This window comes from Macaca nemestrina, chromosome 13, assembly GCF_043159975.1.
Source record: "Macaca nemestrina isolate mMacNem1 chromosome 13, mMacNem.hap1, whole genome shotgun sequence".
Classification (NCBI taxonomy): Eukaryota; Metazoa; Chordata; class Mammalia; order Primates; family Cercopithecidae; genus Macaca; species Macaca nemestrina.
Window position 1 is genome coordinate 116,074,262 of NC_092137.1, and position 22,136 is coordinate 116,096,397.

General features: G+C 42.7%; 2 protein-coding genes across 6 annotated transcripts in view; one reads left to right on the forward strand and one right to left on the reverse strand.

Moving 5' to 3' along the window:
* Positions 1-695, reverse strand: part of LOC105490129 (transmembrane protein 182) — an 88,325-nt gene extending 87,630 nt beyond the window's left edge. For both annotated transcript variants that reach the window (XM_071077182.1, XM_011755512.3), the window contains exon 1: positions 591-695. In XM_071077182.1, coding sequence (XP_070933283.1) covers positions 591-593 — 3 coding nt within the window. In that variant the 5' untranslated portion in view covers positions 594-695. The remainder of the gene's footprint in view (positions 1-590) is intronic.
* Positions 592-21,542, forward strand: LOC105490130 (major facilitator superfamily domain containing 9). 4 transcript variants are annotated; one of them, XM_071077180.1, is made up of 7 exons: positions 592-960; positions 5,258-5,345; positions 6,572-6,615; positions 10,646-10,775; positions 13,692-13,901; positions 18,482-18,897; positions 21,331-21,542. In XM_071077180.1, exons 1-7 carry the CDS (start codon positions 592-594, stop codon positions 21,391-21,393), a joined length of 1,320 nt encoding a protein of 439 aa, XP_070933281.1. In that variant the 3' UTR covers positions 21,394-21,542. The 4 variants fall into 4 exon arrangements, with proteins under 4 accessions (XP_070933281.1, XP_011753815.2, XP_011753816.2 ...); XM_011755513.2 differs by having other exon boundaries at positions 18,482-21,542; XM_011755514.3 differs by having other exon boundaries at positions 592-948; positions 18,482-21,542.
* Positions 21,543-22,136: the final 594 nt, after the last annotated feature.

A 22,136-nucleotide genomic window follows, 5' to 3' on the forward strand; every position in this document is an offset into this window, starting at 1 on the left:
AGCCACACCTATCTTCTTTCCACTCTTCTCAGCTTACCTCCTCCAAACTGCTTTTCTAATGTAGCTCACTCCCCCACTTCATTACTTTCCACATCAAGACCGTGCTTCTTTATATTAATCACTATATTATTTTACTTATTGTATGCTTTTTTATTGCATGTTTGGTATGTTTATTTATGTTTATTCACTGCGTGCTTATTATTTTTACTCCATGAGACTGTAACCTCAACTCAGGCATAGACCATCTATGGTTTGTTCACATTGCAGTGCACCAGAGAAAGACCTTAAGAAGCATATGTAGAATTCTCACACCTCTAGAAGTTGGCCTACATTATTTCCTACTGCTTTTTAAATAGGCAAACGAAAGCTTGGAGAGCCACGTTAACGTATTCCAGGTCTGTCACAATCAACTGGTAGCCACGGTCTGTGGAACTTCAAGCTGGAGTTGGTCACCTCCTAGGATAACTCCGTAGGAGGAAGTGAAGCTCATTACAATTCCCTGCTGTCCTCCAACCATAGGGGCAGCAGGGTCTGTACCCAGAGGAAACAAAGAGCATCACCATTATCATCACAAACTGGTCTGTGCTTACCATGTTGATAACGTGCCCAGTCCCCACCTTGCCTGGGACCAGAACTCCCAGCAACAGCACCAGCCACGCACCCGCGGAGCGGCCAGGTAGCACCCGCCCCCTCTCTCTGCGCAGGCGCGCTCCTCCTGCTTCCGCTGGGGGCGGGGCTGGGCTCCCGGGGCCGGTCGGCGGCTGCTGCTGCTTCCGACCCCCGGCAGGCGCCGGTATGGAGCTTGGGGGTCACTGGGACATGAGCTCGGCCCCCAGGCTGGTCTCGGAGATCGCAGAGCCGCAACAGGAGCGGAACACAGGAACCGAGGCGGGGGCTGCCGACTCCGGTGCGGTCCGAACCCGCCGCTTCCTGCTCTGTCTCTACTTGGTAGGCTTCTTGGTGAGTGCGAGCGTGGGGCTGGGACCAAGTGCTGACTGTGTTCGGGCCTCGGGACCCAGGCGGTTCTTGGAGCTCCCGGGGAGCTCCCAGGGAGTGGGAACCCGCAGTTCGCCTGGTGAGTGCCTCACTACCTATCAAGCTCCACTCTTGCCGCATCACCCACTTCAGTCTGCATCTGGCCACACTGCTTTATTGCCGCTCTCGCGTTCGCTTGCTCCCCGTTCGCGGAGCCTCTTCCCTTCCCTGCCTTTAAAGAAGCCCTGGTACCAGCCTCAGGTGTGACCAGGTGTTAAATGCTGTGGCAGGTGCAGCTTTTGCAGAGCGGAGAACAGGGGCTTAGGCAAGCTTGGAAAAGCCCAGCTGCTGCGCGGCTGCTGGTGAGGTAGGGACACGCAAACCTTTTTACCACAACAGGCAGGGGAGGCCGCTGTTGATGACCCCGCTTGGACAGATTTAGGCACATTTTCACTAGGGTTCTTGGTTGACTGGAATATTAAAAAACGCAGATCAGAGTGAATTTTACCGATCTGCCTTTCGACAAACTGCGCATTGCACAGCATAGGTTTGGTTTCATCGTGACGTGTGTGCGTGTGGTTTGCTTTTTTACCAGAACAGGCTGGGGAAGCCGCTGTTGATGACCCCACTTGTACAGAATTGGGTGCATTTTCACTAGAGCTCTTGGTTGACTTGAATGTTTAAACACGCAGATCAGAGTGAATTGTATCCATCTACCTTTGGACAGTAGGTGTGCATTGCACAATGTAGGTTTGGTTTCATCATGGTGTGTGTGTGTGTGCATGTGTGTGCGCGTGCGTGTGTGCACGCGCGTGTCCTGGTTTGCTCCCTGAGTGCTAATTTCCTACGTAGAATGGAAAGTTCAGTAAGCTGATTCATAGCATTTCTGAACACCTGCCATGTGGTAGGTGCTGTGGAGCTCCACTGTTGTAATCCACAGTTCTGCCACCGAAGAATTTAGTCTTACAAGTAAGCTGATGTTGGTAGTTTCTGGGCCATTATCTGCAAGAACCCTAGATCCCCCTCTGCACTCCTCCCTTTCCAAGGCTAGGCCTAATTCAGTAACCCTGGGTGTGAGCTAATCCAGTATCTTGAGGACAAGGGAGCTGAGATAAGTGTCAATGGGAGAAGGCTACCTTTGAGGCCTTGAAGATAGTATCTGATGGCACTGGGCCCTGGCGAGGAGGAGTCGTTTTCTGCCCAGATGCAGGTCAAGACCACCACTTCTCCCAGTCTCATGCACTCTCCATGCCCCCCACCTCCATGCAACGTGTTCAACCGTTGGTAACAACTGTATGTTGATAATAGTTAATGTTAATAGTCAAGACCATCATGAAAGCAAGTTCACCAAATTGCTGCAAGCCCAGAAGCACAAGGCCTTCAGGGAGGGTGGCTTTTTAGAGAGGATTTCTCTGCCTCTAGGGCCATTGCAGGACCCACCCTCCAGCTCCTTGCCTTTAACCTCAGAGACTGGCACTCCTTCTGACCACTATCCTTGAATCTATTAGTTCATTCTCGGTATGGGGATGCTTATTCCACTTTTCAGTCTAGGCACCTAGAATTCACAACCAGTGAGTATGGGTGGTTCTTGGAGAGGAGTTGGCTGACATCCAGCCTTTTTAGATATGGGTCCCAAGCTACTGCTGTCCTATCTCAGAAGGGACTTGGGCTGGTTCAGCCAGATGAAAACATTCAAGCCCATACCTGGAAAGTCCAGACTAGGGTTCAGAGAATTTGGAAACGAACGTGACTTAGAATTCAAAATGGTTTTAGTATTAGAATAAAAAAAGCAGTTCACAGATCATCTGTTAAGGTCCACTTTCCAATACAGATTTGAATATTCACAATTTCTCATATGTTTTCTTTATGCTGTGCACTTGGCAAGTCTTATCTAGCAAGCCTGATACAGAATTTTAATAACTTTAATAATATATTCAAGAGAAGCATTAGGTGTCTCATATCTTACGGGAAAAGTTTATGGTTTCCCAAAAGTTGAGAGAGTAGGGATTTTTTTAATGGAAAATATTATAAACAATTAAAATATATGAAGCTTTATATGAAAGTCAAGTAAAGCTACCTAACAGGTGATTGTTAGGTAACATCTAAGGAATATTATACATAATTTAGTTTTTTTTTTTTTTTTTGACATATTTAGGGATGTAGAGACCTAAGATTCTTGGACAAATGGTTTCTGAATGGGAAAGGAAGGGAACAAGATTAGAGAAGTCATTTGACAAATTGTTCTGTTTTAGCAGTATGTGTCCTTCCAGGCTTTAATTTGTTTAGGAGGGAAGACGAAGATGACCCTTGAGGCCCATTTTGTTTAGGATGCTTAGATGGTGATGAGATCTATTATTTCAACCACTTTTTTTCCTCCAGATACTTGGTGAGATTTGTTTTCCATCCCATCAGCTTCATTCAGGTGATAATTCATTTTTGTTGAGATAGTCCAATCATCAATAATTACTAGGGTTCCTACCCTGAAAAGAGTCCTGAAACTTTTGAGTGTACATATTCATCAATTTTTATTGAAAGATGTTGATGTTCAGTGAAAGTTTAAGCGGCCCCTTCTGACATGATCTTTTTGTGAAGTGGTTACATGCACATGACCAGCTGCCAAATGCAGTGATTTTGAAGAAGCTATGGATTCAGAAGCAGAAAGGAGTGGCCTTTTATAGTAAAGGAGAAGACAATTTTAGAACAGAACTTCCTGAGAGGAAAGATTCAGTGGGAGGTCTCCTTGGAAGAATATAGTATTTTTCAGACTTACCACGTGCTAAAGTAATACCAATTATCAGTTATTGCTTTTGTGTCTGTATTTTCATACTTATTACCTTCCATAGATCTCAGCCTCCTGACCTAAATATTTCTCTCCATCTCTTATTTAGGATAACCATTTTATTAAATGATATGTTGTACTGGGACTTTTTTTTTTTTTTTGGAAAAAAAATGTTATTGGACAATGAGTTTCCTTTTCTGAAAGATCCAGAAGATTCTGGCTGCTACATTTTGAGTCTTTTAAATGTATAAACATCAGTGGGCTGATGAGATGCAACTGACAGCAAAGCCCAAAAGAAACTGGCTCAGACCCAAAGGAAATTTTAAGTAATCACAATATTGAAATAATAAACCATCACTCTGGTAATGTAATTTTAAGAGCTAATTACAGTCACTTGATATTAGATAACAGGGTCATCTAAAGATGTAACCATGGAAAAGGCCCACTGAAAAGAGTATGTGGAAATTTATGTATCTATAGTTATATGAATGCACAGCTACCAGGACAGGAAAGGGGGAACAAAAGATTAACTCTGAGCTCAAGGAAAATACACATTTCATGTGAGTTCTTTCTTTCCAACTAACCAGGTTTACGAAAGAAGGAATTCAGGTCAAGTATAATGAAAACTGTGTGTGTGCAATGTTTTTTCTCGCACTAAACCAACTGTAGAGGGTAACCTAGTGAAGTGAGAATAAGAACAAAATTAAAGGAAAAGTTAACAGTCTGTCTATTAACCCAGAATACCTAGCAAAAAGGACCTGTACTTATCACCAGAACTGAAGAAGGCAGAAGACGTGTTTGAGCTTACATTGTTTTATCAGGCCTTTCTCAAGCATTGTGCCACTTAATGCTCATCATACTTCTACCAGGCAGGTATTACTGTTCTACCCTTTGCAGATGACAACACGGAAGCTTGATAACTTTAAGTAACTTTCCAAAGACAGATGTTTAGTAAGTGATGGAGCTGGAATTGGAAACTGTCTGCCTGACCCCAAAGCCCATTCACTTTCTGTGACTTAGCTGCAAAACGTTGGCCTTTCCCCAGTGCACCAGCTTTTTCCTTCCTGCTTTACTGAGCCTTTCTTCTCAGGTATTATTTTATAAGCTTATAAACCACAGGTCCTAGGACATTAGCCACTTTCACCAACTCCAGAACGAAACATATTTTTAAGGAAGTACTAGTTCACCAATAAAGACAAATTATGACTGCATTTTTTCTTATGACTTATCCACAGAAAATATGGGTTTGTTTTTTTTTTATCTGTTTTGTTTGAGGAACTTCTGTAGCATATCCTCCTCGATTGTAAAGTTAAAATGGATCCCAGGTCAGACTAATCCAGGCATTTGCAAGTGGCAGCGGATTTGTATGGCATGCTCTGGTATCCAATTATGATTTCTTAAAAATTTTAGATACTGGTTTTAATTTTTAAATTAGTTTAAAATTTTAGGTTTCCTAGTTTGAAAAATGCTAATTTGAGTCCATCAGCATTTATTTTGTTTTAGGACTTGTTTGGTGTCAGCATGGTTGTGCCTGTATTGAGCCTTCATGTCAAGTCCCTTGGAGCAAGTCCAACCGTTGCCGGAATAGTAGGTGAGTGGTCGATACTGCTCACTTTTAGAGCACTGAATTTTAAATCCTCTGAACCAAGTACCTGAAAACAGTTCAGTCATGTAGCCAAATTTTATCCAAAGGTAAGTGGGAAATGAGATAAAACAAATTTCCAGAATATTTTAAAATAGTACCCTATAGCAAATGCAATTCCTTTTTTTCTAGACAACCTATGTTCAGAGAGATTTTGACATTTGAGCACTATAACCAAGTCCCATGCCACTAGTGGCAACAGGTACTTATGGAGCCTCTGCAAGGCACTGGCTGTGTATGTAAAAGAGTAGGTATATGTGGACTCCTGCCTACAGGAACCCTTAAACTAATGTGAGAGACCAGGAAAACATAACCTGCAGAAATTATATCCTGTGGGAAAGGGTTTGAGTGAACATTAGCCAATTAGTTGCAAGCTTCTCACACCATCACCAACACATCATAGAGACTGTAGGGTTTCTCTGCCTGTGCAGCATAAAAATTCTGTGCAGAGGTCATTGATTTACCAAAAAGGCAAGAGATAGCAGGGCTTCGGACTATGCTAACTAATGAGAAATTGTTGAGACTAACGGCTCTTGATCATTCACAAGCCACACGAGCAAGTGTTTGTAGATGGTCTTGTACATAATATTTGTTAAGTCATGGTCCAAGGCATGATTTGTATTTCCCTTGACAAATGTACTTGGAATTATAATGGACCACCCAGCAGTGTGAAGTTTTTTGGGAAAAGCAGATGGGGCATGTTGCATGATAATGGGGGTAAAAGAACTTTGTAAAAAAAATGTAAGTTCTTTATTAAATTAAGTCATTTTATAAAACCATTAAACATTAGAAACAGACAATGTTAAGATTTTAAGGCTTAGTAGGATTTTTCCAGAATTTACGTTTCTATTCCCCTGAGTACTCTCTATGCTGTTTCATAAGTTGAAGCTACACAATCTCATATGATGGAAGGACAATCATACAGTGTCCATAAGGTCACCTTTTGCCTTTGTTTACCCTCTTCTGTTTACCCTCAATTTTTTGAAAACCTTTTATTAGAAATTGTATTACTTCCATTTTTCCATGTAGAAAAAAAAAAAAAGACGTGAGATAATTTAACACAAAAAGGTCTCTTATCCTAATGTTTTTCTGTTGGTTTCTGTATAATTGTTATCACTTAATCCATTTTTGTGATAGGTCTAGCTGATTTTATTGTTATTGATTTGTTTTTACAGGCTCCTCCTATGGCGTTTTGCAACTCTTTTCCAGCACGTTCGTGGTAAGTTATCTTCCATTGGGTGAAACATAATCACGTGTCTCATCCATCACAGATGTAGTAAAATTGGGGACTTGAAGTTTAGCAAAAAGTGATAGATTTGGGATGAGAATACCTTTAAATTGTAATATGTTCTTCCTATAATTCCCTACATTTTACGGGCAAAAAGAATGTAAACAAAAGTTGTTACCGATTTTAGGCCGGGCGCGGTGGCTCATGCCTGTAATCCCAGCACTTCTGGAGGCTGAGGTAGGTGGATCACGAGGTCAGGAGACTGAGACCATCCTGGCTAACACAGTGAAACCCCGTCTCTACTAAAAAAAAATACAAAAAAATTAACCAGGCGTGGTGGCGGGCACCTGTAGTCCCAGCTACTCAGGAGGCGGAGGCAGGAGAATGGTGTGAACCCGAGAGATCGCACCACTGTGTTCCAGTGTGGCCGACAGAGCAAGACTCCATCTCAAAAAAAAAGTTATAATCAATTTTATTATTTATTTCACTTCATTGACAGTAATCAAATCCATTTATATTTCTGCTATTCCATTTAAAGTTGTGTAGTTTGAACTCAGTAAAAGCTTTCGTATAAGACTCAAGTGTATAGACAGAAGGGGACATTTGGATTGGCTGATTGTATTTCTGCAGCATGGAGTAGAAAGATCCAGAGGTGGCCAGGCATGGTGGCCGGCACCTGCAGTCCCAGCTACTCGGGAGGCTAAGGTCAGAGGATCGCTTGAGCCCAGGAATTCAAGTCTAGCCTGGGCAACATAGTAATACCCTGTTTCTAAGAAATAAGAAAGAAACACAGATTCAGTGGTGACCTTGTCACTGCCCTACTTCTGACCACTCAGTTGTTTGAATTTCAGAGACCTTACCTGATCGTCCCCTTCCCTCTCCCTGTGCAGTCTACTGTGATCCCTCTGGTCTGGAGACCTCAGTGTCCAGTGGTTCAGGCAGTTCAGTAGAATAGCCTGTTTAGTCTCACAATAGTTCAGTAGTGACTTTGGTCTCAATAGCTGACCTGGGGGTCTCATATTTAAAGAACACAAAGTGTACTTACAAGAGTTGCTTCCTTGTAAAATACATTTTTAAAAGAAATTCAGTCAGATTCCATAATAAATTCTTAAATAAGTAAACAACTACTTCCTGATTTATCTTTTATTGAAGTCTTTCTTATATTAGATTTCCGTAACAATAATAGTTTCAGCCTCATTTACACTTTATAGTAACCCAGCAAAGTAGTTTGGTATCTTCCTTTTATATAGGAGGAAATTAAGACCAATTAAGACCCACATAGGTTAATTTGACTAAGCCACCTAATCTCAGTATGTGGACTCTAAGCCCATATTATTTTTTTTCTAGGAGTCATCTGTCATTGCCTTAATGGTAATAAAATGGTAAATAGGTAACTAGAGTTATCAGGTTGTACAGGAGAGCAGTATACTTGCTTGCCAAGCAGAATGTCCTATTTCGTGTTCTTTCTTGTGAGAGAAAAGTTTGAGTTACATCTTAGTAAACACCTTTTCTCTCTATTTGTAGACTCGCTCCCAAAAAACCTGATGTGTGCGTCTGTTAGCGCTATTAGGCCATAGCGTATGTGAATTCTTTAAATCTTTTCTCCTTCTGGACTCTGGTCTTTCTGAGATATAGACCAGGCTTACTTGCTCAATTTTTTTTGTACTCTTATCAGAGCACCTGGCAATAGTTAGCACTTTATGAATGTGAATTTTTATTGCTAACTATGACTCTACCCTTTTTTTCAGATTTTCCTTTGTTGTTTTATGTTTGTACTTACACGGAACATTTCATATGTCTTTTAGCTGAAATTCAATGAATACCTTTCTTAGAAAGCCTTAAGATACAGAAATGCCCAGTTAAAATTTCCTTTTTAACCCATACTTTTGTAAGCACGTATTTTAATTATAAATTTTACCAAAAACATTTTAATTTTGAGAACAAGTCTCTATAAAGAAAAAGTATGTTCTGTCAGGTTTGTCTAATGTTTTTAAATAAATGTATTTTAATAAAAAATGATCCATTTATTAAGTACCTATGTGTCAGGCCCTGTTTTGAGAACTTTATTTCCTCTAATCCTTATAATAACCAGCCTCAGAGGGTGGTTGTGGTTCTTTAATGACTCATTTTATATTAAGCATATAGAAAGTATTGAGTGGAGAAGGTAATCTCTGAGGCAGATATTATTATTATTCTTGTTTTACAGGTAGAGAGACTGAGGCATAGAGAGGTTAGCTGCTGTGTCCGAGGTCATGGTGGAAGGAATGATGAGTTCAGCGTTGAGCCCAGGCAGCCAGGCTCGGGGTCCAGGGTATAACTCCCAGATTATCCCACTGCCCTGTGAATACAAGGAGGCCGGTGACCCCTTCCCCAGATCAAAGGAGTGTGGGGAATTTCTAAAATTCATTGAAATGAAAATTGGGGATTAGGATTGAAGACACCTGTAGGAGGATGACAGTATTTTGGAAGATTTACCTTAAAAATACTTTATAGAAGAAGTTTACATCCTTATGTGAAGGGATCTTTCGGGTCCTTAAGAAAAAGATGAACATATCAATAAAAATGGGGAGAGGGCATGAACAGGTACACTTGGCAGTTAGCATGGAGGAGTGGCCTGCTGAGATTCCTTCCACGGTTAGTGGAGAGGGTGAGGAATGATTGTGGAACATCGCTGAGGAAGGAGGGACGCAGGAGCCAGCCTCAGTCGCCTCCAAGCCGGGACTAATGGAGACCAGCCCATTGTACTGGAACTGGGGGTCATCCAGGGTTTCATACAGCTGGAGGGACCCTGTTCTTAACCCTTTTACACCGTGCTCCATTGATAGTATACTGTTTGGTAATTGTTGTTTTAAGGCAGTTACTTTTTTTTTCAAACACAGCTTCACTGAGAACGTCAGTATGTGAAATGGCAGGCGTCCTCCGGGGCCACCGCTGTGGCCTTTGCTCAACATCCTTGCTTGCATACAGTGTTCAGAAGGGAGCTCCGCCGGGCACGTTTCTGAGGCTTCCCAAATGTGGGAATTCTAAGGATCAGAAATGCTGCCTTATGTGCTTCTCTCGAGAGAAAATGCGAATAGTACACAACCTTTTAAAAAATTATCAAGAAAATAGGCAAACATAATTTAAAAGATGCTGCTTAACCAATCTGTAGATTTTAAACATTGACAGTAACAGTGCTGGTTGAAATAAGGGGGATTGGAGACTGTTACTGTTCTAATTACAGTATATATGGGATTACAAATCTTTCCAGAGAGTAATTGGTCAGTATATGGCAAATGCCTAAAAAAAATGCTTGCATAGAATTGGAGCAACTCTAATTATAGGGATTTGTTCCAAGGGAATTTTTAAGGGTATCTGTGGAGAGTTTGCTATGAAGATGCTTATTGTAGCATTATCTATATTTTTGACAAATTTTTAAAGAGCAAAAATCTAACAAAACAGTTTGTTAAATAAATATTGGTATGTAGTGGAATAAGGAATATAATTAGAATGGTAACAAAGGCAAAGTTTTAATAACATGGAATGATGCTTAAGTCATATTAAGTGAAAAAGCACGTTACAAAATAGAGCATATTGTATGACCATTTTGTTAAAATATAGGTGCATTTGGGATTATGAGGTATTTTTATATTCTTCATTTTGTTTTTCAGTATTTTCTAAATTTTTTAAAAATGTACATGGTATCTGAAGAGTATAGTTGTGTAAAGTAATGAGAATGAAGAGAATGAGGCTTTATAAATTATACTTTATCATCTCTCCTGCCTTTCTTAGCTACTAGATCATCAGACTTTTTTGTTTGTTTGTTTTTGGACAAAGAAAAATACGTTGTGTTTTTCCATTCACTGTGTGTGACGATCAGAGAAAATAACTTACTCTGACAAATGGCATCATGGAACTGAGCATTTGAGGATCTGACACTGCATCTTCTAATGTTTTCCCCTGGTCACTTTGTTTTGGTCGTTTGCATGGTAGTAGTTGTTACTGCGGATGGGGTCAAAGGGCTTTTTCTTGCTTTCCTCAGGGCTGCTGGAGCGATGTGGTGGGAAAACGGTCTTCCTTGCTGACTTGCATTCTACTCAGTGCCCTGGGCTATCTCCTTCTCGGAGCAGCCACCAACATGTTCCTGTTTGTCCTGGCTAGAGTCCCGGCAGGTGAGTGACCTTTTTTTTTTTTTTTTTTCCCCCAAACATAGCTTCCCCCAGAACCTCAATATGTGAAATGGCAGGCTTCCTCCTGGGCCGCCTCTGTGGTCATGCTCAACATCCTTCCTTGCATAAAGAGTGTTCAGAAGGGAGCCGTGCCTGGCAAGTCTTTGAGGCTTCCCACATGTGGGACTTCTAAGAGGCAGAAACGCTGGCTCTGTGTGTGTGTGTGTCTCTAAAGCCTGTTCCTGCTGGACATTGCCTCTTTGATTAGCACTTACATAAAGTGCTCATTACAATGGCAATTGTGGCTATAACTGACACCAGCAGCTGCTGGCCATTGAACATTTAGCACGGACCAGGCACTCCGCTATCTGGACCAAACCTGGAGTTGTACTTGATGGAGCCCCTTGCCCCTCAGAGCCTGTCAACGTGAATGATCATGCTACTGTACTGGGACTTGTCTCCTTCCTGTTGATCTTGCTTTACGTCAAGTCAGTAAGAATTTATGAAGTGTCTTTGGCCAGCACTGAGGGTCCCGTTCTCTCCCTTGGTGAGCCTGTAGTTTTGTAACTGGGCTTCCTCACATCAAATTGGGATTCACCTCTTTAGCTTTCCTGTGGCCTCCTTCTGTCTGACTGTCAGTTAGGGGGGACACTGGGATTATGATAGAGCAGCTCATGGGTGAGTTTGCTACTTCTAGACTGGTCTGGGCTGTTTTTAACATTTCGAACTAGCTTTTATTTTGTCCATTTTTTGAAACACCTCCTGTGAATGCCGAATAGTGCTTGGTGGGTAGATTATTCCCGTAGAAGCTCTTTGTTCTCTCTTTGCCATTCTTAGCAATTAGAGGAGTTTCAGTGTCTCTCTTACTGTACCTATCAGAGCACTGGCAGGCTTTGCTACCCTGCTCGACAAGTCAGGGGCACTGGGCACCATCCCGAGTTTTGTTAAACTGCTTGCTTTTAATTGACTCCCCAAATAAATAGAGCATCAGATAACTCATTTTAACATAGACGTGATGATCAGCTGGCTCACCTGGGATTTCCACACCATTTCTGTGGAATATATACTTTTTTCATTTACTCTGAAAGTGTGCAGAGTTCAGCCCCCAAAGTTCTTAACCATGCCTTTTTGTTGACTAGATAAATGCTTTATGAAGGTCTTTGCTTGAATGTGGTCAGTTGTCTTTACAAACCCCAGTACCACACACAAAATCCAAGTGATAGCCATTGTACGTGCATCTGGTATTGAGTTTATTGTTCTTGGTGGGCAGCGTGCCTTTCTGCAGTGTAACACACTCCACCATTACGTAGTGTGGTGTATACTGTTGATAATTCTAAAGAAGCAGATGGGGAAGATGAAGAAGAACCTAGAGTTGTTGCAAAATGCATTGAGATTTATGGGGAGGAGTAAAATGTTTTGTTTAATAGGAAATGAGCCTGGGCTTAAGTAGTGAGAGTTCTCTTATACGAACTGTCACTATAATCTTCACCAATGAGCACTATACATAAAAACTCCTCCTTGCCCATGTAATCTCCACAGTGTTTAGTGGTCTGTGAACAGGAGCAAGCCCTCTGTGAACAGGGGGCTTCACAGGGTTCTACTTCACAAAGTCAGTTGTGGATTCAGATCCTCGTGTCCTAAAAATGAGCCACTGACTTCGAGTCAGTGCCTGAGTTTTAAGTGCCTGAGTTGGACGCCTCATTTTCCATTCCACTCTCTCTACCACCCCAACCTCTGAAAGACAAGAGAAGCTGAGGCTGGGTTGTTTGTGGGATACACTTACTGCAGTCCTCATCCCTCATGTATGTAAAGTGAACCTGACATCAATACAACTTCAAAAAGAATCATAGAATTCCTGCAAGACCTATCGAAATCACGTTCTGGCCCAGTCCTCTCTGATGTTTACAAAAACAGGTCTAGGGAGAGTCCATCTACCTAATTCCAAAAGAGATTTACACATTTGCTTTCCAAAGAGTCTGGCTATCAGGCACGCAACCACACAACTTTTGAGGCAGAGCTGGGAATAGATTAGTAGGACGAGTGTGTTGAAGCACTAGGCGGCAGCACAGTGATGTGCAGAGTGGGACTGCCCACGGGAGATCATGGAGAAACGCTGTGTCACATCACACTTGAGTGATTCACGCAGATCCGCCAGCCTCATTTATTCAATTTCTACTATGTGTTGATCAAAATAGTGGGCCTCTGGTTACCAGAGTCTGTCAGCATGTTTGCAAGTATGGTTGTTCTGCACATGGGGGTCTGGGGACACAGGAGTCAAATTGCATCTGCAGAGAGATGAGGAGTATAGTTGTCAGTCACTTTTATTTCTTATTAAAGGTTGTATCACAGCATTCAATTTGTTCAACAAATTCACAGGCCTCTTACTGGTAGAAAATCCATTGGTATTGGTTCAGTGATGGTGCTAATAGATTACTACTCACTCCTTGTCCTCTCCCCAGCTCCGTTTCTCTGTTCCTTGGTTTATCCTCAGGGTCAAGATTAGGGCTAGCCATAGAGTAGGCATGCAGTAAATATTGGCTCAATGAGTTAATGTGTAAAGAAGGAAAACTCGCTTTATGGAAGCCACTGTGAAATGCAGCTGGGTAACTGGGAGACACCTGGGAGGTCATGACAGGAGGTGGGCAAGCTGAGGGCTAAGGGACTTGGTTGCCAGAGATAAGGTGACCGACTAGGATCAGAGTGCTAGGCCAGGAGTCCAATTATGGTGGGATGGAACCAGCGGACCTCAGAGGTTCAAAGGAAAGATCAGATGCCTTGGTTGTAAAGTGGTGAGCATAGCTGCCTTCCAAAGAAACCGGAGATCAGAACTCCGTCGGGATAAAGGTTAAGCACAGGATCATAAGCGAGATACTTGTGGTCTGGACAAAGTTACAGAGACTGTTTCTCATCCCCTTGCAGGTATTTTTAAACACACACTGTCCATTTCGAGGGCTCTGCTTTCTGATGTGGTTCCAGAGAAGGAACGGCCGCTTGTAATCGGACACTTCAACACAGCCTCCGGTGTGGGCTTCATCCTGGGCCCCGTGGTCGGTGGCTATCTCACTGAATTCGAGGATGGGTTTTATCTCACAGCCTTCGTCTGCTTTTTGGTCTTCATTCTCAATGCCGGTAAGTTGACAGTCATGAGAAGATTGTTTTGTGTATTCATACTGACCAATCTACCTACTTTTCTCTTATTTCTTTGCAATTAGTTTTTATCAGAATGAACAGACTCACCGTCTAAAAGCGAAAGTCATTTTGAGGAACCCTCCTAGTGTTTTCCGTAGTGGCCGGTACCAGTTTACATTCCCAAGTGTGCCAGTGTTCTCTTTTCTTTCTTTTTTTTCTTTTTTGAGATGGAGTTTTGCTCTTGTTGCCCAGGCTGGAGTGCAATGGCATGGTCTCAGCTCACCACAACCTCCCCCTCCCGGGTTCAAGCGATTCTCCTGCCTCAGCCTCCTGAGTAGCTGGGATTACAGGCATGCGCCACCATACCTGGTTAATTTTGTATTTTTAGTAGAGACCGGGTTTCTCCATGTTGGTCAGGTTGGTCTTAAACTCCCGACCTCATGCGATCTGCCGCCTCAGCTTCCCAAAATGCTGGGATTACAGGCATGAGCCACCACACCCGGCCCAAGAGTTCTCTTTTCTCCACATCTTCATTAACACTTATCTTTTAAAAGTGTGTCTGTATTCGCCCTCCTAACATGTGCGAGTTGATTTTTCGTTGTGGTTTTGATTTGAATTTCCCTGATGATCAGCGACATTGAACACCTTTTGTTTTTCCACTGGCCACGTCTTGGAGAAATGTCTATTCAGATTTTTTGCCCATTTTTAAACTGAGTTTTTTTGTTTTTTTGTTTTTTTCTTTCCTGTTGAGTTGAAGAAGTACGTTGCATAGTTTGGATATTAACTCATTATCAGTTGAATGATTTGCAAATCATGTCCACGGTGCAGGTTACTTTTGGCTTTACGGATTGTTTCCAGGTTGTCTTTTCACTTTGCTGATTTGTTTCCATTGCTGTGCAGAAGCGTTTTAGTTTCAGGTAGTTCCATTTGTCTATTTTTGGATTGGTTTTGTTGTTATAGCTAAGAAATTATTGCCAAGGCCAATTCAAGAAGCTTCTACCTTCTGTTTTACAGTTTCAGGTCTTATGTTTGTCTTTAATCCATTTTGAGTTGATTTTTATCTTTAATCCATTTAAGTTGATTTTTGTCATGTGTGAGGAAGGGATTAATTTTATTCTTCTGCATGGTGCATGTTTTAATTGCAATTTAAAAGGGAAATCTTTTATTTTTAATGTATTTTATGTAAATTTAAATATAATTATGGAAATAAGAAAGAAAGACTATGCCGTCTCCTGCTACAGACCCCCAGTGGCTTCCATCACAATGGTGCACATGCCCCACAGCTGGCACAGTGGTAGGTGATGGGCAGACCCTGCCCGTCTCTCTGCCTCCCTCCATACATTCTGGCCACGCTGGCTTTCTGATCAACCATATGCATGCCAGGCTCATTCCCATAGGAGGGCCTTGTACCAGGCCAGTCCTCTACCTGCCACATTCATCCCACATCTGTTATCGACTCTCTCTTTTCATCATTCAAGACGGAAATATCTGCTCCCTTAGGCCTTCTCTGACCATTCTGCCTAAAATAGCTTAATTTTCTTCACAGCGTTCCTGAAATTATGTTATTAATTTGTTTTACTGCTTACATTCTGTTTGTGCCCCCAAATCAGTAGGCAGACCCCATGAAGGAAGAGATTTTGTCCTGTTTACTCACTGTTATCACCCCTGTGCAGAATACACTTTGGGCCAGGTTCAGTGGCTCATGCCTGTAATCTTAGCACTCTGGGAGGCTGAAGTGGGAGGATTGCTTGAGCCCAGGAGTTCAAGACCAGCCTGGGAAAGATAGTGAGAGTCTACAAAATTTTTTTTTTTAATTAGCTAGGCATGGTGGCACATACCTGTAGTCCCAAATCCTTGAGAGACTGAGGCAGGAGGATTGTTTGAGTCCAGGAGGTCAAAACTACAGTGAGCCGTGATCACACCACAGCATTCCAGCCTGGGTGACAGAGTGAGATCTTGTCTCAAATAAATACATACATATATGGATGCATATTGGATGCAGGGCTAGTTGCTTAAAATGTCTTTCATCTTCTTTGCTTAGAGAGTGGTGCATGGCTGGCCCTTGGATAAATGACTTCATAAACGAGAATTCATGCTAGGCAGTTTTCCTTACATTTAATGATATCGTACTTTACTGCAGCTTTTTGAATCTTCATATTCAGGGTTCTGTTTTGCATGATGCCTTCCATGTTGGGTTAGGATGTCAGACTCAGGAAGCAAAGTTCATGAGCTTATTCTCCATCCTCACAGAAATACATTATGATTTTTTGCCAGGAATTTACTTAACCTGTAACTTGAATCAGGAGGGGAGGCCTAATGGATTCACATAAACCTAGATAAAACAGTCTCAAACACGTGCTTCATTGATGTGACCAGGTATCTTCACATATAAAGGAAGGTACATGAATGTGGTATCACTCAAAATTGAAAGTCCACATATAACAAAAAAATTGGTTATGGATTTCTATTTTGGATCCTTCAACAACAGTGCCATTTAATACGTTGCCCTATCTTAAGCCTGTAAATGGCTCTAAGCAGTTAGGAAAAGGTTCCGCTCCAAGTGTTCCCAACCACAGTGGCTTCAAGGAAGAGGAACTTGTTTTTCCCAAATAAGAAACTTGAGGATAGGCAGGCTGGGGCCAAAGTAAGAAACTTGAGGATAGGCAGGCTGGGGCCAATAGAATAGCAGAGGAGGAGAGGGAGGAGGACCTGGCTAGACAGCACACAGTGTCCCACTTAGGGCTTTGACCATTCAGTGCAATGAACATAATATTGTGCTGCTTTCTCATCCCAGTCTTGCCATCCTTTACCCCCCAGTGACTATAGCTGTTTTCCTCAACGCTTTTACTCTGTTCGCTTCTTTTTTTTTTTTTTAATTAATTATTTTTTGTTGTATAAGTTCTAGGGTACATGTGCACAATGTGCAGGTTTGTTACATATGTATACATGTGCCATGTTGGTGTGCTGCACCCGTTAGTTTCTTATATCCTCCTGTGGTCTGCCACTTTGCCTGAGAAAGCCTTTTCATCGTGATTTCTGTTCTTATGGTTAAGAACTCAAAACTCTGGAGTCCGACAGACTCAGGTTCAAATCCCTGCTTTGCCAGCTTTTAATGTGACCCTTGGGCAAATTGTCTCTCACTTTTTCATCTATAAAATGGGGTAACAAAACACATAGCCTTGTTATGAGAACTGTAAGAGGTTCTGAATACAAGCAGCTTACCCCAGTGCCTGAGGTAGGATTTCATAGACCTTGTCTTGTTAATATTTTCTTAGCATTTCACACTTAAGAACTCCATGAATATTGGAAGATTGGACAGATGGATGGGTAGGTGGGTGGATTGCTCATAGTAAGCACTCAACAGAAGTTAGTTGCCGTCATCATCATCATTTTTATTATTTTAATTCTACTTTTTTAGTCCATCAGCAATAATTCTTTCACATTTTTATCAATATTCTGTGTAATGTTCAAGGGCCCTTTTAAGATTGAATTATTAAAAGTCCACATCCACGTTCTCATGTGTTTGGATTTCCGTCGTAAATTTGTCTGTGGCTGAAGCGCTTTCACGATATTTGGAGAAATGACACACAAATGAAGTTGCCGGAAACAACATGAAGCGGCTCTGAATAGCCACTGGTCTGAGTGGAACTTTTAAGTGCTAAAGAACTGAAAAAACAGTAGGGTAGAGTTTGGAAGGATGTCCTAGAGTGGCAAGTTTGAATTCAGTTTTAAGAATACTTTTGGGCATGGATTGGCAAGAGACCAACAGGCAAGAATGTGCTAGTCCTATGAGGACAGAGGTGGGATCATCCGAGTGGTGGTTAGAGCCACTGCGTAAGGTTGTATATGTTGTGGTCTGTGAGAATGGTGCCCCCTGAGGTTGTGCAGGTGTGACCTGCACAAGCACTAGGTAACCCTGACTTGGAGCAGATCCAAGCAGATGCTTCCCAGGGAGAGTTGGCCAAGCTGTCCCTGTCCGTCGGTCAAGCCAAGGCAGGCCGTCACATATGTAGCAGCCTACACTTGCCCCAGCATGGCCCTTATATCGCAATCTGGTTGCCTCTTTTCTTATCTGAACCCCTTTTTAAGTTTTAGTGTCTTGAGTACTGTGTATTCAGAGGCCTTGTCTGTGTTAATACATTTCTGTGTTTAGCACTTAAGAAGCACTCCAAGAATATTGGATGTCTAGATGGTTGGATAGATGGATGGATGTTAGGCGGACAGACAAACAATGAATAGGCAGATAATTAGAAAGTTAATAAGGGAAGAATTTAAATTTATAACAATTTAGATATGAGATGATGAAATGTAGAAAACTATCATAGGGAGGCTTTTGAGCTGGGAGAAAGCAGTATTTTGTAGGTATCGTGATGTTCTTTTTTAAAGTCTTTTGCCAGAATCCTGACGTCAGAATAAAGCCATAGGAATGGTGAAAGACTAGATACAAAAATACAGACTAGTAAATTTAGTATCAAAATATAGGTTAGTAATCTAACACAAATAATTGTCCCTTCCCCAAGGAGGTGGTGTATGGATTCAGTGCATCCAGTGCTTTAACGGGTCTCGTGCCGTTTTAACAGGTCTCGTTTGGTTCTTTCCGTGGAGGGAAGCAAAACCGGGCAGTACAGACAAGGGCTTGCCATTGCGAAAGACCCACGTGCTGTTGGGAAGGAGCCATGACGCAGTGCAGGAGGCAGCCACCAACTGCGGAGCCAGGGCCAGCAAGAAGGCTGCCCGGCCCTGGGTCGAAGTGGGGTTGGCCTTGCGGAACATGAAGAACCTGCTGTTTTCCGAAATGTGGGACATATTTCTGGTGCGCCTGCTGATGGCCGTGGCAGTCATGCTGTACTACAGTAACTTTGTCCTGGCCCTGGAGGAGCGCTTTGGGGTGCGGCCCAAGGTGACAGGCTACCTCATCAGTTACAGCAGCATGCTGGGGGCCGTCGCTGGCCTCGCCCTGGGGCCGATCCTGCGGCTGTACAAGCACAACTCGCAGGTACTGCTGCTGCATTCCAGCATGCTCACCTGCGCGCTGCTGCTGCTCTACTCCTTGGCCCCCACCATGGGTGCAGTTGTCCTCTCCTCCACTCTCCTGTCCTTCTCCACTGCCATCGGCAGGACGTGCATCACGGACCTCCAGCTGACCGTGGGCGGAGCCCAGGCCAGCGGCACCCTCATTGGCGTGGGGCAGTCTGTGACTGCGGTGGGCCGCATCATTGCCCCTCTCCTCTCGGGGGTCGCCCAGGAGGTCAGCCCTTGCGGCCCCCCAAGTCTGGGCGCTGCATTAGCCTTAGTGGCCATTTTCATAATGTCTCTAAACAGACCACACTCTAGGGGTGATAGGAATGGTAAATTAAAAAGTGAGTAGATGGATTTGGATAACGTAAAGCAACAAAATCTGAGGTGGTTGAATGAGGGCCAGCGGCCATGAGGAGAAGGTCACTTTGGGAAGGGTTGGGGTGGAAGGGAAATATTTCTGGGTGGGTGTGAGCTCTTGGGCTTCCAGGTCAGCCCTTGGCCATGCAGCTAGTCCTGCAGGATGATCAGAAGTCACGGCAACTCATGGGAAGGTTAAGACTGGAGCGAAGCTTTTCCAAGGCGAACATATATTCAACGTTTACCTGAAAGTCTCTTCTTCCCACCTGGGCTGATGAGGTTACACTTTTCAAGGGTAAAAAAACTACCAGCTACAGGGTAGGGAAGTGGTGGTGGAATAAGAGAACATGATACATGGAGGAAGGGAAGAAACCACAAGCGTTTCCCTACTAAAAAACAGGGTGACATGTCAGTCAAATTCTGATCAACTGGAACTGGAGTTTCCAGTTAAATTCCATACACTAGGAAGGAGTTTTCTATCAAAATCCTGCAGATTGAAGAAGCTGGTTTATTAGAACCAGGCCTTCGCTTTTCAAAGCTGCTTAAAAATCAGATACTGACCTCCCCCCTAGAGATGACTCAGTGGGCCTGGGTAGGGCCAAGAAATCCGTGGTGTTTCGTAAGCACCGCTGTCGATTTCTCATGGCGGTAAAAAGGACCACACTGAGACTGCACTGATTTTGATTAAAGTACATAGGCTTGGCTGTTTTTACACAGCTAACTAAATTGGAACTCTTTAAATTGTGTTCGTAATCACAGTGTGTTACCCCTTTCCCAGCTCTCAGCAGTTGTACTGCATGATGGAGCAGCGGGCCCCTGGGCCTGTTCCCTGTGCTCCCGGCCTCTGCCAGCTTGCTCTGAAGTTGGACTAAACCACCTGGATGCTGGGCATGCCAGCCTGCTCCTGGAAGCCTGCATTCCAGTCGGGTTGCATCCTTGTGGTGCTGACAGAACCCAGTGGTGAAGCCAAAGCACAGGAATGCTTTTAAAATGAACAGTTTATGCAGAATAAGGGTCAGGTGGCATGCCAGACCAGAAGAACTTGATGCTACCGTGTCTTGTGTTAAGAATCATTTCCTTTATTTTATTTTCAGTTTTATGCTTGCAAACACAAGCACTCTGTTGATCAACAGGGAAATATTTGGATGCGCCATTTCTTGTCTAAACTGGAGTTTCATATACAGCGCCCAGGGGGCCACGAGAGGCAGAGGGCCAGACAGAAGGTGAACACAGCCTTGCAGGGAGACATGTGCCAGGCAGGATGACCACTGGGATTACATCAAGTATTAATCAGAGTTACTTAAGGGCTTCCTCTCAGACAGTTGAAGTTCACATTACTTTTCTCAATTAGTCCACTAGGATGTTATGCCTCTTTTCAACTTGACACATGCATAATGTAAGTATTTTAGTACACTACAGTAATTTGTCATGTCTTTAATATTTATTGTTTTTGTAAAGCAGTAAACATTTCTGTATTTTAGAAGTCGTGGAGTAAAATCAAATATCTATGATAAATAATTGGAAGTATGTTTTAGTTTGAAGATTGTCCTTTTACCTATCTTACTTCAAGGAAAAATGGACTTCTGATTAGGTTTTACAATTGTGAACTTTTATGTACATGTTAGGTGCTTTTGAGGCGACCAAACTATTATTAATATATAAAATGGCCTTGCCCTTAAGGAGCAAACTAAATGTCATGGAGATTAGACTCAAAAGGCAAGGAATGATCAAGGGTTTATGCAATGAAATAGAATTTCAGAAGAGTTTGGATCTCAAAGATTGTCCTTCACTCTTAGAAATAGGCAAGTTTCTTAAAAGCCCTTATAGCCATGTTTTTATTTTAAAAATCGTAGCACTTTATTTCTGAAGTTTAAAAAGCCCATAAACGTAATGAGTCTTTATAATCAGACACATGGAAATATTGAAAACCAAAGACTGATCTTAGAATATAGAATAGAGAGACATGTTTGTTATTCTCCACTACTGACTTTAGTATTTTGTTAGGTGCTGTTTTTTAAGTACACCTTTTCTCATGACTCCTTTTACTTTAAAGTGTAGACCCAGAGACCAGGAGCATCAGCATCACGTGGGAGCTTGTGAGACCTGCGAACGCTGAAGCTCCAGCTCAGACGTGTTGGGGACCATTTTAATAAGATACCTGGCTGATTTTTTGCACAGTAAACTTTGAAAACCCCTGGTCTAATGGGTAGCATTTGTTTCACTTATGGAATATTTATCTCAGGGAAATTAAATCTGCTCAATTAACATTTGTGGTGTTTCGTTTTTTAAATTCTCTTCAATCACTTCTGTAGCCCTTTCCAAAGTGTCAGGTTGAGCCACATGAAGTCGCTATTTTTGTAAGTCACAAATATCTTCATAGGGTTCAACTTACTATTCTATGGGATCTTGTGTTAGAAGTATTGAACTTTCCTGAAATGTCTGTGAGGGAAATGTCACCCTTTCCAACATTCTGCGAGCCATAACTGCTTGGGAACAGGTCTCTGGGATTTGGGTTCCATAGAGCGGAAGGAATGCCTCTGCCCTCATGTCTAGAGGGATGAATAAAATTCTGAAAAGGTACAGGGTGTGCCTGGTCACAGGCATCACCTGCAAGGCTCCAAACTCAGGCTGGATGGCCCCTTGGGGAGTGAATTCTGCAAGAGTTGCACCTGGGACCAACAGAAGGAGCTGGGATCACTAGTTCTGATCCTGGCTGCATGCCTTAGACCACGGGAACCAGACTCTGAAGCACCCCAGGTGTTTCTGTGAACATCTGGAGTTGGAAATCACTGAGTTCAGAATGAATTCAGCTGCCGTGCTCAGGGGTTGAGATTGTATTGACGGATGAAGGGGAACGAC

Excerpts from the sequence above, each read along its gene's own strand:
- LOC105490130 (XM_011755513.2), top strand. The coding sequence starts at position 592 with ATGTTGATAACGTGCCCAGTCCCCACCTTGCCTGGGACCAGAACTCCC. Across the intron at positions 6,616-10,645 it reads TCTTTTCCAGCACGTTCGTG|GGCTGCTGGAGCGATGTGGT; the intron begins GTAAGTTATCTT and ends TGCTTTCCTCAG. Across the intron at positions 13,902-18,481 it reads GGTCTTCATTCTCAATGCCG|GTCTCGTTTGGTTCTTTCCG; the intron begins GTAAGTTGACAG and ends CCGTTTTAACAG.